Consider the following 18167-nt stretch of genomic DNA (forward strand, 5'->3'; position numbering starts at 1 on the left):
TGTAACCCCCTTGCACATCTGCCCCCCCACACACATATCTGTTCCCTCTCTAAACCCCCTGCACATCTGTCCCCCCCACACACACCCCTGTCCCCCCCCTGCACACCTGTCCCCCCTACACATATATCTGTTTCCCCTTTGTACCCCCTGCACGCCTGTCCCTCCCACACACACACACACACACACACACCTGTTCCCCGCTTTATCCCTATGCACATCTCCCCCCCCACACACACACACACACACATCTGTCCATCCCACACAAATTCAGTACCCCCCTGCACGTCTGCCCCCCCCAAACACATATCAGTACCCCCCTGCACGCTCTCCCCCACACACACATTCAGTACCCCCCTGCACATCTGCCCCCCCACACATATCATTACCCCCCTGCACATCCGTCCCCCACACACACATATCAGTACCCCCCTGCACGTCTGCCCCCCCCAAACACATATCAGTACCCCCCTGCACGCCCCCCCCACACACACATTCAGTACCCCCTGCACGTCTGCCCCCCCCAAACATATCAGTACCCCCCTGCACGTCCGTCCCCGTCCCCCACACACACATATCAGTACCCCCCTGCACGTCTGCCCCCCCCCAAACATATCAGTACCCCCCTGCACGTCCGTCCCCGTCCCCCACACACACATATCAGTACCCCCCTGCACGTCTGCCCCCCCAAATACATATCAGTACCCCCCTGCACGTCCGTCCCCGTCCCCCACACACACACATATATCAGTACCCCCCTGCACGCCCCCCCCCCACACATTCAGTACCCCCCTGCACGTCCGTCCCCGTCCCCCACACACACATATCAGTACCCCCCTGCACGTCTGCCCCCCCAAATACATATCAGTACCCCCCTGCACGTCCGTCCCTGTCCCCCACACACACATATCAGTACCTCTCTGCACATCTGTCCCCCCCACACACATATCAGTACCCCCCTGCATGTCCGCCCCCCCACACACATCAGTACCCCCCCCGCATGTCTGCCCCCCCCCCCCCCACACACACACATCAGTACCCCCCTGCACGTCTGCCCCCCCAAACATATCAGTACCCCCCTGCACGTCCGTCCCCGTCCCCCACACACACATATCAGTACCCCCCTGCACATCTGCCCCCCCAAATACATATCAGTACCCCCCTGCACGTCCGTCCCCGTCCCCCACACACACACACACATATCAGTACCCCCCTGCACGCCCCCCCCCCCACACATTCAGTACCCCCCTGCACGTCCGTCCCCCACACACACACATATCAGTACCCCCCTGCACGTCTGCCCCCCCAAATACATATCAGTACCCCCCTGCACGTCCGTCCCTGTCCCCCACACACACATATCAGTACCTCTCTGCACATCTGTCCCCCACACACATATCAGTACCCCCCTGCATGTCCGCCCCCCCACACACATCAGTACCCCCCCTGCATGTCTGCCCCCCCCCCCCACATCAGTACCCCCCTGCACGTCTGCCTAAGTCGCCCCCCCCCCCCACATATCAGTTCCCCCCTGTGTACACAGTGCAATGCAGAGTCCATGCAGAGTAAGAAGCAGAGTCAGTGTTTGCTTTTGTGACTGGGCGCTGGCTACAGCACGGAGCGCTGCCTGTGCTCACTGCTTCCACTATACCTGAGCCAGCGGTGGTGATTACTTTACTCCGGCTCCAGGAGAGTGGCGCTGCCCCTGCCTGTCCTTTCAAACCAGATCCCCGAGCGCCCAGGAGGAGGAGGAGGGGGGGAGCGGATATCACGGCAAGCCCGCCGTAGTTACACTACATGCAGCCACAGGGCTCCCATCTCATCCTCCCCCTCCACCGATCATGCGGCACTTCCGGCCGGCTGCTTGCTTCTCATCCCGGCTCTCTTACCTCAGACCTCATATCATCTTCTCACTGCCGCCGCCGCCGCCGCGCCGCTACTACAGGCTGGGGATAGAGCGGCCCGTCGAAATTCACAGGCGCAACCGCCGGTCCTGGTAGGATTATCCAGGATAATCTGAATCCCAGCGAGTGGCTGGGGATCCGGATTTTGGCGCTCCCCCTAATCTGGCGCTCTAGGCAGCCGCCTGATCTGCCTATTGCTAGCGCCGGCCCTGTTCATAAGCCATCCATATATTAACTTGGGGGGTTCTACCTTCTGAGATTGGGATCCTAGTATTACTGTTGTTCTCAATGCTAAATGGTTCTTTTAGAAAACAGCCGGCATCACTGACCTAGTAGAACTTTGCAGATCACAGGTGGAAACATTTCTTCTCTTTTACAAGGATTCTTTATCTCATTTTAATGTAGGTTATAAAATCTGGTGCTCAGATAACTAAACTCATATAGACAATGCAGCAATGCTTTATAGGAATTAGATTCAAATAGTAGTTTTCCAAAAGGAAAATCAATTTACGGTTGAATGGAAATGTTACTGGGCAAGTCTGTGGGGGAGTATATCATCCACTATACTGGCTTTTCTAAAGCAAAACACCCATCCAGTAAGCCATAGCAGCACTGCCCAATAGTGAGCGAGCTGTGTCAGCTGTGCAATGCTTTCCAATTCAGTGGGTCAGACTTTCACACACAGATGCTTTATGTACAAATTACATTTTATAAAATGTTTCATTGCAATTACTAACTGAAAGGATGCTGTAACCTACAGAAACTAATCCAGTTCTGTCATTTCTGTAGCACTGCGTACAACATTAGATCAAACATCTGGTTTCTATGGAGGCCAGCTTATTTTTGTAGCTACCGATGTGCTCTGTGCCTGGTGTGATATATCATTTGTCACCATGATTAAATGCAGCATGTGACTGCAGTCTATCATTGCGTTTATTTGGATTTACCCAGCAGTGCACAGATGCTGGCAACGCACTCAGAATTATGCCCCAGCGTCAGCATTTTTATTATAAACACATCACACCCCACTTATCATTGTAGCTTTGTTAATAAACCTATTTTGCAACATAAATTCATAATCAGCATTTCCTCAAATTCACTCTCTGAAAATATTTCCATTCTAGTGATAAAGGTTCTTTGGGATAATTTCAAGGTTCACTGTTATGCTAGAGCTTTCATATACATTTTCATATACATTGTACATATAAGTTTAAAAAAGATACGGTAGCTACTATCACACATACAACTTATGTGACCCTCTTTTTCATTGCCATATAATTAACTTTATTCAAATTAGCTGTTGGTGTTGGGGGTGGTCCTGTAGGACTTAAAGCGGTGGTTCACCCATAAAAACGACTTCCCCCTATTACACTGCCCCCCCGCATTACAATACGAATATGCCATTAATTTTTTGCCTGCTGTACATACCTGGGTACAGCTATTCACCCGTGTCCTCCAGGTTGCGAGTCCCGCGGGAGTGGGCGTTCCTACCATGGCGGTGATTGACGTTTTGACTAAAAAATGAGCTCCCCTCCGTCACGTAAGCTGCGTCACGACTGGCGAAAGGAGCCGAACTGCGATGCGCAGGCGCAGTATAGCGCCGACTCGCCGTTCGGCTCCTTCCGCCAATCGTGACGCTGCTTACGCGACGGGGGGAGCTCGTTTTTTAGTCAAAACGTCAATCACCGCCATGGTAGGAACGCCCACTCCCGCGGGACTTGCAACCCGGAGGACACGGGTGAATAGCTGTACCCAGGTATGTACAGCAGGCAAAAAAAAATTAATGGCATATTCGTATTGTAATGCGGGGGGGCAGTGTAATAGGGGGAAGTCGTTTTTATGGGTGAACCACCGCTTTAAGTCATTAATTCAATCTGGACTAATAAAAAAATCTACATGGAGTATATGCTGTAAAATTAAAAATCAGGTTGCACAGTTTACTGTTCACTCAAATCAGTGTGTAGCTCATCTCCTGTTGTATATAAAAACCTTTCAATCTTATATATTAAATATGGGACTATCAGTATAAATGCTTGTATATATAAACAACAATATAGAGAAAATAATCAAAAAACATCGATTATACTCCAAATTCATAACAAAAATTAAAAAAAATCGTTATTAGCCCTGGTTCACATTGTTGCGATTTGAGATGTGATTTGACATGTCAAATCGCATGTAAAACCAGCAAGATTTGCTGGCAATTGCCGGAAATGGCACTCACCTAATCGTTGCAATGCCGCATCTGCGGCGCTTCACCTGATTTCAAAAAGTCGTTTCTGTACTACTTTTTGCGAAACCTGCACAGATGTCTCTGAAATCGCGGCCGAAATCGGGACTAACAGGTGGGAGTGAAATCCTGCAAGTTCAGATAAACTCGCATGGCTTCATTCCCGCAGACCAGTGTGAACCTGGGCTTAAAAAGAAACGAAAACAAAAAATTTAATTATTCTGTACAGTATATACACCCTCTGTAAACCCACAAGCCTAAAATCATTTAAAGCAGTTATCAACATTTTAAACATAATATACATATATAATTGTAGCCAGTTGCTTGGCTAAGAATGAGAGACAAACACTGGCTGCAGCTGCTCCTTTCTGTAGCTACTGCCCTGAGGTACTGAACTGGTTTTTGATTTCTTGGCCATTTTTCAGAGAATATGAATGATAACACAAAAACATTACTTTCATTCATGGTTAGTGTTTGGCTGAAGCCATTTAATAATCAACTGTGTTTACTCTTTTTAAATCATAATGACATCAGAAGCTACCCAAATGACCCTGATCAAAAGTTTACATACCCTGGTGATTTTGGCCTGATAACATGCACACAAGATGACACAAAAGGTCATTGGCGTGTGTGTATATAAAAGGTCAAATAGTTTCTGGACTCCTGACAGACCCTTACATCTTTCATCCAGTGCTGCACTGATGTTTTTGGATTCTGAGTCATGGGGAAAGCAAAAGAATTTTCAAAGGATCTGTGGGAAAAGGAAGCTGAACTGTATAAAACAGGAAAGGGATATAAAAAGATATCCAAGGAATTGAGAATGCCAATCAGCAGTGTTTGATTATAGGAGGATAACCACCATGGAGAACTTGTAACTTCTCACTTAAAGTGGTTGTAAACCCAACCACACTTCTTGCACCTACAGGTAAGCCTAGATTAAGGCTTACCTGTAGGTGCAAGAAATATCTCCTAAACCTGCACGGTTTAGGAGACATTTACAATTGAGACAAGCGCATGCGCGCCATAGACAATGTCCAGGGCCAGACGGGTACACATCTCTATATTTCAAAACATTTCTTGAAACATTGACGCCTTACTTTCACCTCTATATGAACTCTATCGGGGGAGGGATGAAGATATGTAAGGAAGCTTTGGGGGCCCATATAACAATTTTGCCAACTTTAGGCCAATCTCCCTGATCAATGAAGATATTAAAATGTATGCAAGGATCTTGGCTGAAAGACTGAAGCTATATATGTTAGACTGTATAGAGAGGGACCAGGCAGGCTTTGTCCCAGGAAGGGAAACAAGGGAAACCTGTTTTCTTTCTATCAGTAGATGCTGAAAAGGCCTTTGATAGAGTTGATTGGGAATATATTTTGCAGACATTACATAAATTTGGCCTAGGACCACGAATGCTGAGGTGGATAGAGGCTTTATACTCTGACCCCACGACTCAAATCCAGGTTAATGGAACACTATCAGAGGCATTTAGGCTCTACAATGGGACACGTCAGGGATGCCCACTCTCTCCCTTATTGTTTGTGTTATCCTTGGAACCCCTATTATCTTCTATAAGAATGAACCAAGAAATAGGTGGTATTGAGGTCTCTTGGCAAAAACATAAGATATCTGCGTATGCTGATGATATTATGCTATTTATAGCGAACCCTAGGCAATCACTCCCTAAGATTATGGAAGAAATGGGTGAATATGGAAAGGTCTTGAATTAAAAAATGAATATGGAAAAAACAGATATTAAACATAGGTACCCCCTAAAGGAGAAAAGAGAACTCAGATCCCTCTTTCCCTTTATATGGAGAGGAAGGGGGCTGAAGAATTTAGGAGTATCTCTCTCAGCAACAACAGCAGATCTATACCAGGATAATTATGTACCTCTTCTAAATAAAATTAAACAAGATCTGAAAGGATATCAAGTGTATAGATTGTCATCGCTAGGAAGGATAAACGTAATCGAAATGATGACCCTTCCGAAAGCCTTGTATATCTTCCAGAGCCTCCCGATTTGTATCCCAGGGGCGTACTTCAGAACTATGAGAACTTAAATACAGAAGTTTGTATGGAACCTGTATCTCCTATAAAATAATGAGCAGATCTAGAGATAATTGGGGGGGTGCTCCTTCCAGATTTTCAGAAATACCATGAAGCAGCAGTAATAAAGAGAGTTATAGATTGGTCCATAATGTACCACATAAGAAATGGGTATCATTAGAAGATAATATGAGTTAAACGGCTCCGGCTCAGATAATCTGCATCCCCCAGAAAATATAGAGATCTTCCTACGGTAGTGGCCCAAATTACAACAGAAACATTAAGAGTATGGGATAAGGTAATTAAAGGCACGACAGGGCAATATAATAGTGCCTCGATGTCCCTGACGGGAAATAACTATTTCCCCCCGGGGAAAGATAATAAATTATACCTCAAGTGGACCCACTCGGATAGATTGAGACTGAGGCCTCGTACACATGATAGGTTAACCAGAGGACACTGGTCTGATGGACCGTTTTCATCGGTCCAAACCGATCGTGTGTGGACCCCATAGGTTATTTAACCATAGGTTAAAAAAAAGCCAACTTGCTTTAAATTTAACCTATGGATTCCTAACCGATGGGGAAAAAAACGATCGTTAGTAGGCACAACCATCGGTTAAAAATCCATGCATGCTCAGAATCAAGTCGACGCATGCTTGGAAGCATTAAACTTCATTTTTTTCAGCACGTCGTTGTGTTTTACGTCACCGCGTTCTGAGACGATCGTTTTTTTTAACCGATGGTGTGTAGGCACGACGGACTATCAGTCAGCTTCATCGGTTAACCTATGACAATGGTCCTTCAGACTGTTCTCATCAGATGGACTGATCGTGTGTACGAGGCTTAAGAGATGTTCTAAAAATTAATACGCTATGCTCATTAGGAGAATTGCGAGAAAAATATGGAACAACACCGTGGGATGGGTGGAGATATAGGCAGCTCCAACATTTTATTGAGTCTCTTCCAAAGCCTCTCCGCTGTGTCGAAAGGTTAAATCTATGGGAAAGATTAGTAGATCAGGGGGAGATAAGCAGAAAAGGGACACTCTCCAAAATATATAGGTTGTTGGTAACCTCCATGAATGACGGGTTAATGTATCCGTTGGAAAGATGAGTGATAGAACTGAACCAAACAGTGCCAGAGATGTGTCTCCCAGAAGACAGCTGGAAGGATGGAGAAGGTGCCAGAAGTGGCGTAGATACTCGCTGGTGGCTTGGGTATCTATGCCCAGAAGTGGGAGCAAAATATCTGTATTACACAGGTATCTGCTCCCCCACTCCCCCCGAAAGGTGCCAAATGTGACACCGGAGGGGGGGAGGGTTCCAAAAAATGGAAGTTCCATTTTTGGGTGGAACTCTGCTTTAATGTGTTAATCCCAGTCTAGTAGTTTAGAATTGTATTCTAAGTTACCATGGCATAGTGATTATACTGTCTAGTGTACGGTGTCTGCACCTACTTTCTGTGTGTTCATTTATGCTTAAACCACTATTTATTCTAACCCGTGCCAATACATTGAGTTAATTTACAGCTAACCAATCTTGTGTCTATATCCTGGTGCTAATTCGCAGATGAGTTAAAATGATCTATACTTGTGTCTTTGTGCAGTAACTTTCTTTCAACCTGGTGTGTCAGAGAATTTGGGAGTATTCTAGGAGTCGAGGCGCAGAACAGAGAACCCAAAATTACCAAGCGACTCCTGCAGGGGTAGCACTATATAATGATACGTCAACGAACCCGGAAGGATAACCGCGTGAAGATGAAAGCCCTCTCAGCAGTGACAGCGCGCAGCTGGAGGGCTTTATTTACTGATTACTGTGCCTTTTTTTCACATCAAGTCTCTATCTATGTGGATTGAGCCATCTTGGCAGACGGCTCCCTGACGACTTGTAAACTGATGAATGTTGGGGTAACAATCAGGAAGCAACAAAAGGGTTGGAGGAAGCATAGAATCGTAGACTAGACAAAGCTAACTTAGAGAGACCCCAAGCGCCCACTAACATTGGTGCATTGCATTAAAGAACTTGGGGTTACTGCAAATGCAAAGAAAAATGTGTACTTTAGTGCAGTGTGCTGAATAGCACCCCAATGCGTAACACAATGCACTGTGGCACACATGCATTTTCACGCACCCCAGAGCACAGGTGTGAAAGATCTGTGTGTTGTGGTGCATAGCATTACCAATAGTATGGAATGCAGCACCCTTGGTGCGCTGCGAGCCATTCAAGAATGGCCATTCAAGAATGTTTTTTTTAATGCAATACTCAGAAAATACAGTTTAATGTGCATTCAGATAACTAATGCCCCGTATGCACGAGCGGTTTTCCCATCGAAAAAAAAAACGGGTGTTTTTTTCGACGGAATTTCACTTGCATACACACGGTCACACAAAAGTACGGTGAACTTTTGACTGGCAAGAACGCGGTCTCATAAAAGACTACGGCGAGCCGAGAAAATGAAGTTCTATGCTTCTGAGCATGCGTCGATTTGTTTCTGATCATGCGTCGAAAGTTTGTGCGTTGGAATTTGTACACACGATAGGAAATTCCGATCAGATTTTTTTTCCTGATGGGAAAAAAGAGAACCTGCATGCATAGAGTACTTATCTGAACGCTTTAAGATTATCCAGCAAATTACCCAACTGCAATTTCACTAGCTCATTTGTTTCTTTTATGAGGTGCTCACCTCGTGCTGACAACTTCTTGGTGTTAATGATCTTTGCCGCATATTCATGCCCTGTGCAGAGCTTCACGCATCTTCTGACCACTGAGAATGCTCCCCTGAAAGCAAAGAAAAGATTTTAATTGCATGGTTTGCTTTAGCACATGTTTCATTCTACCTTTTATAAACTATCACAGGCTAATGAGATTAGGAATGTCTGCTGCTAGTATATATATACTTTAGATATAAGTGGAGCTTACGTTCACTCCTAACATCACTGAAAGTGAATCCTTGAAATACATACCTATGCGTTTGATTTTTAACCAAAAAATAGTACATCAATGCACACCAATCATTTGTGTTGGTAAATTGGTGATCCACTTTTTCTTGAACAGGCCTCTTTAGCCACATCCTTTAGTAAGAAAATTATTACTAATACAATAATGATCTGTCAATCATATTGATCGGTACACTCGTGTGGAGGGAATCCTCATCACCCCAGGCAATTGGTAGCTGAAGTTTTGACAATAAAGTTGCTGCTAAAGGCCACTATCTACAACCAGAGCAGAGCTAAGCAGAGGTTGTGGAGGAAACGCTGAATACCGGAGTACAGGGATACCATCAGGGGAATTTAAAGAACCCTAATGGCACTTTTCTGGCAGTAGCTCCCTTAAGACCTACCTTCGCCTAATTCAGACAAAGCACTTTACTGACACATATGGCAAATTCAGGTAGTTATTAATACTACCAGTTTAATAATCTGTCACTATGACAGTGACAAATTCTTAAAAAATTTATGCCAGTTATCAGATTAGGAAACTGTCAGTAATTAAGAACCACTCAGATCTGGTGAAGAGAGATAAGCTACTATTTAGTGTGGGCAGTGCTGGGGAGCTGTCATGAACATGACAGGGCTGTCAGTCGGGGGATTCATTGGCCAAAAGCTAAATGTAACCAGAAATACAGGTGATGTCATTACCCAAAAGAGTGGGGGGGGGGGAAGGAAAGGAGAAGGGGGGGGCACCCAGCCAGTGCCATTAGTACAGTGATAGTGTACAGTATTATTACTGATCACAGTATTAGTGTCACTAGTGACGTCAGATACTGTCAGTTAGCATCATTTCTTAATTTTTCACCACGCTACCACAGCCAAACTTTAAGTCGCTGATCCCCACCATTACTAGCATAGTGTCTGCCCGGGTCGGTATCCTGGTCACAGTCAGAACTAGTGTCCCCAATAGTATAGTGTCCCCAAAAACGCACTGTTATCACCGAGCACTGCCAGCACATGTACCAGAATACATTTTGGCCTAAATTTATGAACACATTTTATTTTATTGGATATAATTTATAACAGAAGGTATCTGTTTTTTTTTTTAATTCTTAGTTTTTCTTTTCATTTTTTTTTGTTTATATATTAAAAAATAAAAAACCCAGTGGTGATCAAATACCAAAAGAAAGCTCTATTTGTGTGATATACATTAAATTTGGATACAGTGTTGCATGAGTGTTCAATTGCCAGTTAACATAGTACAGTGGTGAATAGCAAAACATTTCCTGTTTATGAAGGGTGTAAAAGATGTATAGATTTAATAACAATACAACAAATAGTTACATTTGACAATCCAATATAAGCTTACTTGAAAAATCTCCTTTTATTTTGTGAGTTCTGCCTGTCTGCTGGCCATCTCTTTCCACAGCTTTCTGGATTCTCTGCATGCTTTGCAGCTTCTCCTCTGCTGTTTACATTATATTTCTATGGACTAGTGATTCCTGTACTGACTCGGCTTCCAAAAAAAATCCTCCTCTCAGCACCTCTGTAGATCAGAAGGTAGGCTCTGTGAAATCTGTGACACAGCAGTTCCTACTCATGGAACATGAATATGCCACAGAATTCAAGAAGATAAATGTGTGGGGTGATCTTCACAAAGTAAGTTTACAAACTTCAAAATTGTTCAGATTAATGGGAGTAGGCTAGACATTATTGAAATTCAATGTGAAAATTAGCTTTATGATTTCATATTTTAAATTATTTAAAATTTTGACCACAGATACAATTTAAGTGTGCTATAAATGGCCACTGTATTATTAGAAAAAAAGTGAGGGCTGCTCTTGGAATCACGAGGTATTGACTTCAGAAACTAAAATTCAGGGCCATTTAGAGGGTAAAGATACAGATTAGCTAGGGAACAAACATATCTGCAGGATAACAGGTTTATCTGAAATGCATAGTCTAAGGCCCCGTACACACGATAGAATCCATCCGCTGAAAAATCCCAGCAAATGGGTTTCAGCGGATAGATCCTATGGTGTGTACACTCCAGCGGATCTGTTTCCGCGGATATTTCTCCCCTGGGATGGATTCCAGCAGATCGAATATTTGCTGACATGCCAAACAAATCCATCTGCTGGAATCCATCCCAACGGATGGATCCGCTGGTCTGTATAGACTCACCGGATCCATCCGTCCGAAGGGATCCCCCGCATGCGTCGTAATGATTCGACGCATGCGTGGAATTCCTTATATGACAGCGTCGCGCACGTCGCCGCGTCATAATCGCGGCAACGGCGCGACACGTCATCGCCAGAGGATTTCGGCGCGGATTTCAATGCGATGGTGAGTACACTCCATCGCATTAAAATCTGCTGAAATCCTCGAGAGGATTTATCCGCGGAAACGGTCCGCTGGACCGTATCCGCGGATAAATCCTCCCGTGTGTATGGGGCCTAAGATTGTCACGATTGGAACAGTTATGACAGCTGTGATTCAAACTGTCCCTGTCTGTTACAAGGGCCACAGCAGATATTTGTGATGAATATATTAGTCAGGCAGGCTGGACAGATGTTTTTCTATCTGCACGTTGTTTTACTATTATTATATTATTATTATACAGGATTTATACAGTGCCAACAGTTTGCACAGCGCTTTACAACATAAAGGGAGACAATACAGTTACAATACAATAAAATACAAGTGTGTTAAGAGGGCCTTGCTCATAAGAGCTTACAATCTAAATGATTGCTAACAAAATAATATGTAAAATTAGCTATGGACACAAGAGTATAGACTTTTCTTCAAAACTGAATGACCATCAGACAGGAAAAGATTAAAAAACTCTCGGAAAAGTGTCAGAATTTATCGGCTTACTGGCATAATACCCAGTGACCATCACATACAATTGACACAAGTGAAGATCACCATGATAACAAAAAATAAAAATTTGTCTTGAGGATTTGTTCCACTCATACCGATTGTATGATATAGACATAAATGTAAAAGTACATTTTTTATAAAAACTGTTTGAAATTCTACAAGCAAGTTTGATCAGTAATTAAAGTGGAGCTCCACCCAAAAGGGGAAGCTCCACTTGTTTCCTTCCTCCCCACCTCCACTGCCACATTTGGAACCTTTCTGGAGGAAGTGGGTAGCTATTTTTGACAGGTACCCGTTCCCACTTCTGGGTGAACTCGTTGCAGCTGGGTCTCCTGGAAGTTTGGCCCCCCTCCTCCTTTCCCCGCCACGGGGCCATTCACAAAGCACTTTGTGCATTCGCAGTAGGGACCCGGCTGTGAAACTGCAAGTCTTCGCTGTCGGTTGTCCTTACAAGGAATGGCGACACTGGCAGCCTTGACTTTTATCACCAAAGGCATGTGTTGAATGTAACTGTTTTTAGAAATAATCCAGTTGGTGGGTTTAGCCCAGGTTGACACTGCTGTGACTTTGAAACCGGACCCCAGCGTGACTTTGGCTCGACTTGCATATGACATCTGTAACAGAAGTCAATGCAAGTCATACCAAAGTCAGACCAAAAGTAGTGCAGGAACCTTCTTCTAAGTCGGAGCAACTCAAATCGCACCAATTAGAATGGTTCCATTGCACTGAATGGGGTCTGACTTCTTTTTCTTTATAATTCTTTTCTTTTCAAATAAAGTGCATTTAACAGTCAAAAATGGAAGGCAGAGATACAAGTGAATAGCACTAACATAAGGAACAGAAAGGGTCTTATAAAGTAATAGGCAGTTTTTTTATAAAAAATAAAAAAAATAATCAAACATCAAGTATCAAGCAGATAACAAATATACCAAATGTATCAAGCATATCAAATGAATCAAATGTATCAAACTTATCAAATATACCTGAGCCCCCGGCAGTACACAATGAGGAAGGCACAGTAGGAAGGCACAATGTAAAGATATACAGTGTGTGAAGCCGGGGGGGGCGGGGTCCAAAGTCGGAGCGTTTGTTGCATCAGTGTGAACCGGGCCTCAGCGAACTCTACATGCTACTACTAGTAACAGGTTGGGTCTCCTATGTGACTTCAAGGGGTGCCCAGTTCCTGAAAGCAGTACTGGTTCCTGGTCAGGTATGTGAATGAGTCTGATGCTGCACGTGTATGTTCTTCTAGAACTTGCAATGCTTCCTCGAATCAGACAATTGCAAACCCCATCCAGATGAAAATCATCATGTCAGTTTATAGCCTTTCTGCATTGGGATGGAAAGTGCGTCCTATGACACCTCCACTAATTGCAAATCAACTTTGTTTGCCATCCTACATTTTATTGAGAAAGGGATTTCATAATAAGGAACCAGATGGACAGAACTGCACAATTTCCTAAATAAACAGTCTTTTGTCAATAGCAGCTCACACTGACACGATGATACAGGCTTTGTTAAAGTATCTTTCCTGACAAGGATGACATATTTCCCATCTGTCCTTCCTTGGACTGAATTCAGCCAGTCCTTTTCCCTTGTCACACTGTCCATACTTTAATTCAGAGATCTGTATGAATGAGCTTTTATACTGAGTATATTGAGCAATGCACATTTTTAAGGTATTTCCAACAGTCTAAAGGTATACTTATTATTATTTTAAACTAAGGATTCTGCACTCCCATTGATTTTACAAAAAAGAAAAATGCCTACACAACTGCTGTATATATATGAAAAAGATATAACAAAGTAAAAATGTTTGGAGAATGGAGAATGTTTCCAGACTTGGCAAACTAAATTTTTGGGCTTTTGACTACATTTGTTGTCCATTAATCTGCTTAACAAAATGAGTTACCCACCAAAGGGGTGTTCTCACCATCACACAGATATAAATAATATTCGGCCTCCTGGCTATGTGGTCTGCTTGGACCAGTGGTCATCAACTTGAAAATTTTACAGGGTCTCGATTGTGGCTTCCATTACTTTCAGGGGGTTTTCCAATAACGACACATTTTCATGCATTGAGGTGCATTGCATCAAGTTAGGCAGTCCCTTTAAATGAAATGGGCTATAATGCACCTCAATGTCCAAAAATTTCTGTCCTGCTATATTGTTTTTGCAACATTTCGCAATGCACATTGAAGAAGCATTGGTATAAATGGCAGTAAAAAGCAACCCCCAGCATTCAGGTCCGCCTGTCAGTTTTGTCCGCGGACCTGAATGGCCGCTCCATGCAATCCTATGGAGCGTCGGATGTCAGCGGAGACATGTCCACTGACATCCGACCTGATCCGCCAAAATCAGACATATGGCGATACGTTCCCATCCGTCCATGGCGGATCGGATCGGGTGTGATCTGATGAAAACAGACATGGTGTCCGTTTTTATCAGATCTCTCCATAGGAGACAGCGGCACTGCACAAGCCCCTCCCCGCTCAGTGAGCAGAGAGGGACTTGTCATCCTCCGGCTCAGCGGAGATCTGCGGAGAGATCTCCCGCTGAGCTGGCGGAAACAACCTAAAACGAATAAATAGAGGCAAACTAAGCACATGGTAAGGAATGGCATTTGTACTTGAATAACATTTTGAAACTCAAGTAACACTTTGTGGAAAAAATATTTTTTTCAGTAGCCTTTAGTGTAGTACAGTTTATTTTATTATTATTTTTTGTTACTTGAATCATGTCAATGCCAGCATGTGCCAATGTATCGAAAACAGTATAACACCGTGCCACAAAGCACAATTTGTACATTGTGGTGCACTGCCACTCAGGTCAGTAGACACCTACAAGTGTCAATATCATTGTACACTGGGTTGCCACTGAAAATAAATGGCACTGCAATGCATCCAAATGCATAGGTATGAAACTAGCCTTAACAAAAATACAGCAAGCAATGGAAAATTTATAAAATGTGTTGGGTTAAAATGTTGTACCTGGACAATATAAGTCATCTCCCTGTTTATTGAAAACCTGGCAGCATTCTGACCCCAGTGTGCTCCAGTTTAATATAGGACCCTCTACTCAAATTGGCTAAACCTAAATAAAATACACCAAAGATTCTGTTTTTCCCACCACTTACTTGGCACTAATAGTATGAAATTAACAAAGTAAAAGTAATTTCTTCATTGTTTTTTGTCTGCTTTACAACATTGCTGTCTTGCTTTACACATGACAGCTTCACTTTAAAAAGCGAAATAGATGTTCCATGTCTAGTAAAATGGACCTGCAGATATTTATTGATCTAGAAAATTGAATCCACACGACGAATAACATGATAATGCTGAAACAGAACAAGAATTTCATTGTGCTCAGAACATTTATATCTGTCTTGTATCTATGCAACAGTGGCAGCGGTATTCAATCAGGAGACACAGAACTAATGCAAGCAAAGGTTAAAAAATTGATCATCTGCATATCTCATCAGAAACAAGAACAGAACAAGCAAACTGAGACTCTGTGTGACATTTTGGGACCATCATAAAGCTTCATTTTATCTCTGCCAGCGATTATTGTATTATGTATGTTGTTTTGCATAAACACTCCAGGCAAATATACTGTATAAATTATTTTTTAGATCAGTCATGTATTCTGTACTGTAGCTCACATATGTATTTTTTTTTTCTTTTTAGGTAATCTAATCAACTGAAATCTGTTTTTATAATGAATTGAAACACCCCAGATGAAATTTAAAATCAGTCCCACAATGTAGTGCTCATTCTGTAAGTTTATGAAGACAATACATGCTGACATAATTTACGCTGGCACAGTACCCTGCTCTGATTCTAGCACAAATTTCCCTGGAGTGTTGAGCAACACCTATCCGCTTTGTCCTCCAGTTGTCAATCACTCCCTGTGTGCTCACCTCTAGTAGAACACTGAGGGTCATTAGAGTTGTAGGCCCAGATTCACGTAGTTCCGCGCATTTTTACGGCGGCGTAGCGTATCGTATTTACGCTACGCCGCCGTAAGTCAGAGAGGCAAGTGCTGTATTCACAAAGCACTTGCCTCCTAAGTTACGGCGGCGTAGCGTAAATGGGGCCGGCGTAAGCGAGCCTAATTCAAATGAGGATGAGGGGACGTGTTTTATGTAAATGTTTGGTGACCCGACGTGATTGACGTTTTTTACGAACGGTGCATGCGCCGTCCGTGTACATATCCCAGTGTGCATTGCTCCAAATTACGTCGCAAGGACATCATTGGTTTCGACGTGAACGTAAATTACGTCCAGCCCCATTCACGGACAACTTATGCAAACAACGTAAAATTTTAAAATTTCGATGTGGGAACGACGCCCATACTTAACATTGGCTACGCCACCTAGGGGGCAGCTTTATCTTTACGCAGCGTATCTCTTACAGAAACGGCGTATCTTTACTGCGACGGGCAAGCGTACGTTCGTGAATCAACGTATCTAGTCATTTACATATTCTACGCCGAAATCAACGGAAGCGCCACCTAGCGGCCAGCGGAAAAATTGCACCCTAAGATACAATGGCGCAGACCGTCGTATCTTAGCTAGGTTTAAGTGTATCTCAGTTTGAGCATACACTTAAACTTACGACGGGCTTAGATTCCGAGTTACGTCGGCGTATCTAGTGATACGCCGGCGTAACCCTTTGTGAATCCGGCCCGTAGTGTCATTTAAAAGCTTGCATGTGAGGTGATGTCCAACCAATACAACTAACTATACACCACCCCAAAGCAATTGTTGGGGAATGTCATTGCAGTGCAGAGAAGGGGTTTTGGGCTAAAAGACTAATTTGTGGGAGCAGAAACTGAGGTAAATCACTTTTTTGTAAGGTCTTTAGCTCTTGCCTGACATGGTATATTAGGGTTTAGAATTCACTTTAAAGTGGAAGTAAAGTTTACTTTTTAACTTGTACCTACAGGTAAGCCTATAATAAAGCTACTGCTAAAAACTGCCTTTAACCTCCCTGGCGGTATTCCCGAGTCTGGCTCGGGGTGAATTTTACATACCAAAAGCGGTAACCCTGAGCCAGACTCGGGATCGCATTGCAGGATACAGGGGAAGTTACTTACCTTGTCCCTGGATCCTACGATGTCTCCCCGCTGTGTGCGCAAGCTGTCTCCTCGCTTGATTCACACACTGATGATCGCAGAGTGCCGAGCTCTGTTCCCGAGTGGCACGATGCACGGGGGCGGAGTTTGGCGCCAAATTAAAAAAATGTAACCGGTTAAGGACCGCCGCGCGACTATTTACGTCGGCAGAATGGCAGGGCTGGGCACATGGACGTACAGGTAAATCCCCTTTAAAATGCACAGCCGTGGGCCGCGAGCGACCCGGTCCTGTCCTCTGTGACCACGCCCGCGGGACCCGTGGACCTGATCACCGCCGGTGTCCCGCGATCGGGTCACAGAGAGGAAGAACGGGGAGAGGTGAGTGTAAACAAACCTTCCCCGTTCTTCCTAGTGTGGCTGTCAGTGATCGTCTGTTCCCTGTGTTAGGAAACGACGATCAGTGACGTCACACGCACAGCCACGCCCCCCACAGTAATAACACTCCCTTAGTACACACTTAACCCCTACAGCGCCCCCTCCTGGTTAACCCCTTCACTGCCAGTGTCATTTTCACAGTAATCAGTGCATTTTTATAGCACTTTTCGCTGTGAAAATGACAATGGTCCCAAAAATGTGTCAAAAGTGTCCGCCATAATGCTGCCGTCACGAAAAAAATCGCTGATCGCCGCCATTAGTAGTGAAAAAAATTATTAATAAAAATGCCATAAAACTATCCCCTATTTTGTAAACGCAAACCAATCAATAAACGCTTTTTGCAATTTTTTTACCAAAAATATGTAGAAGAATACATATCGGCCTAAGGAAAAGGGGATGGGGACAGGGGACGAGGGACAGTGGCTAGGGCTGATCCTCTAAGAATCCCCATCCCCCAAAAAGGGGGCGATTATAGGACTATCTCGGTACTGGGTAAAAAATGACATACATATAAAATAAAAATATATTGTATTACATAAAATTGTTGAACAAAGAATACATGATAAAATTGAAAAAACAGGACCAATATCGGCCTAAACTGAGGGGAAAAAAAATGTTTATATATTTTTGGGGGATAATTATTATAGAAAAAAAGTAAA

General features: G+C 43.7%; 1 protein-coding gene across 23 annotated transcripts in view; it reads right to left on the bottom strand.

Moving 5' to 3' along the window:
* CAMK2B (calcium/calmodulin dependent protein kinase II beta) overlaps positions 1-18167 on the bottom strand; it is a 219548-nt gene that overhangs the window by 157645 nt on the left and 43736 nt on the right. For all 23 annotated transcript variants that reach the window (XM_040346001.1, XM_040346006.1, XM_040345999.1 and 20 more), the window contains exon 2: positions 8868-8962. In XM_040346001.1, the coding sequence (XP_040201935.1) occupies positions 8868-8962 (95 nt within the window). The remainder of the gene's footprint in view (positions 1-8867; positions 8963-18167) is intronic.

This window comes from Rana temporaria, chromosome 3, assembly GCF_905171775.1.
Source record: "Rana temporaria chromosome 3, aRanTem1.1, whole genome shotgun sequence".
NCBI lineage: Eukaryota > Metazoa > Chordata > Amphibia > Anura > Ranidae > Rana > Rana temporaria.